The sequence below is a fragment of the Wasmannia auropunctata genome, unplaced genomic scaffold, assembly GCF_000956235.1.
Source record: "Wasmannia auropunctata unplaced genomic scaffold, wasmannia.A_1.0 LD268713.1, whole genome shotgun sequence".
Classification (NCBI taxonomy): domain Eukaryota; kingdom Metazoa; phylum Arthropoda; class Insecta; order Hymenoptera; family Formicidae; genus Wasmannia; species Wasmannia auropunctata.
In genome coordinates, this window is record NW_012094177.1 from 1 (window position 1) to 1,390 (window position 1,390).

A 1,390-nucleotide genomic window follows, 5' to 3' on the forward strand; every position below is an offset into this window, starting at 1 on the left:
TTATGTCCGCTCGCATATACACGAGGCATCTTACGAGACACGTTGTTTAACGGGTATTTACAGTCAGGATGGATCCCGTACTTGCGGTCGAGTTGTTGTTCTTCGCCATCTTTGATCAGACGACACACGAACAATTCAATGTAGAACGTATGCAGCCCATTTGGACGCTCGTCCTCTTCAAGCTCACCTTCGGCATTTACATGTTGGTGGTGGTGGTGCTTATTAATATCCTGATCGCCATGATGAGCGATACCTACCAGCGGATACAGGCGCAATCGGACATTGAGTGGAAATACGGAATGAGCAAGCTTATTCGAAAAATGAACAGGTAATAAGATGTACCGAAGAAAAAAAAACATATTAAGAAGAAGAAGTACGGCAAGTTGTTGCATGAAACCATTTATTGCATCATTCATCACACTAATTGTATTTTCAATACGCGATAGGACCACCATGGCACCACCCCCGCTGAATCTTTTGACTACGTGGATTATGTATTTTGTCAAACTCTGCAAGAAATGCGCGACCAAAAAGCAACAACAGCTCTCTTTGACGCACGAGATGAGCGCTCGCCTGTCCCCTCGCACCAGAATGGTCTACAAGGATAGAGTCGCCTTATCGGTAGCTCAATCGAATCCACTCGAGAGTCAGCTGTCCTTTCAGAACGTCGTCAAAATCGAGAACGTTGTCGACTGGGACGTCGTCAGACGTAAATACAAACACCCTTACGGCGAGAAGATCAAACAGAAGTTGGTCCAAGAGAGCAAGGAAACGATTGAGAATTCGTTGGCGGTTTAGGAAGACACGTCCAGCGTTGCCGAGAATGCCGTGGAATCGGGGCTTGGAATTGGAGCTTGAACGAAGCGGGAAATGATCGAGATAATCGTCAACAATGTATTACATAACTCTCTGAAGAAGAAAGAGAGATTAAAGCTTTTTCTATCTTTCGCAGATTCGCCACATTAAATGCGTACGATCGTTCGATCGCACTGGGTTATTTGTGTATACATACACCGGGGCGTATAAAAATGAAAATTTTTATACCTTATTTAGTAATATATCGATAATATACAAACATGTCTTTAAACGTCTATGTAACGTAATTTTTTCATCAGACTTTCACACAAAACTTATAATGCGCAAATAAATATTATATGCAAATCTTTACTGTAATTTTATATACTGTAATTTTATCCGTTTCTAATCCTGATTTATTTTAGAATACTAGAATGCTTTCTTTACACTGAGCAGCAAGGGTACGAATTAACTTCTCCTTGTTCAATTAAGCCCAGCTATCAGTCAAATCTATTTTTTTAAATAATATTCTAAATACAATACGTCATAAACTGTGATATAGTCCGTCGATTCGGAGGAATCAACGGACTAAGGA

The 1,390-nt window shown here is 40.7% G+C and overlaps 1 protein-coding gene across 1 annotated transcript; it reads left to right on the forward strand.

Annotated features, from left to right (window-relative positions):
• The first annotated feature begins 61 nt into the window (after positions 1 to 61).
• Positions 62 to 1,165, forward strand: LOC105462190 (transient receptor potential-gamma protein-like). Its single transcript, XM_011708718.1, has 2 exons — positions 62 to 328; positions 447 to 1,165. The coding sequence occupies exons 1-2, from the start codon at positions 69 to 71 to the stop codon at positions 796 to 798; spliced, it is 612 nt and encodes a 203-aa protein (XP_011707020.1). The 5' UTR covers positions 62 to 68; the 3' UTR covers positions 799 to 1,165.
• The last annotated feature ends 225 nt before the right edge of the window (positions 1,166 to 1,390 follow it).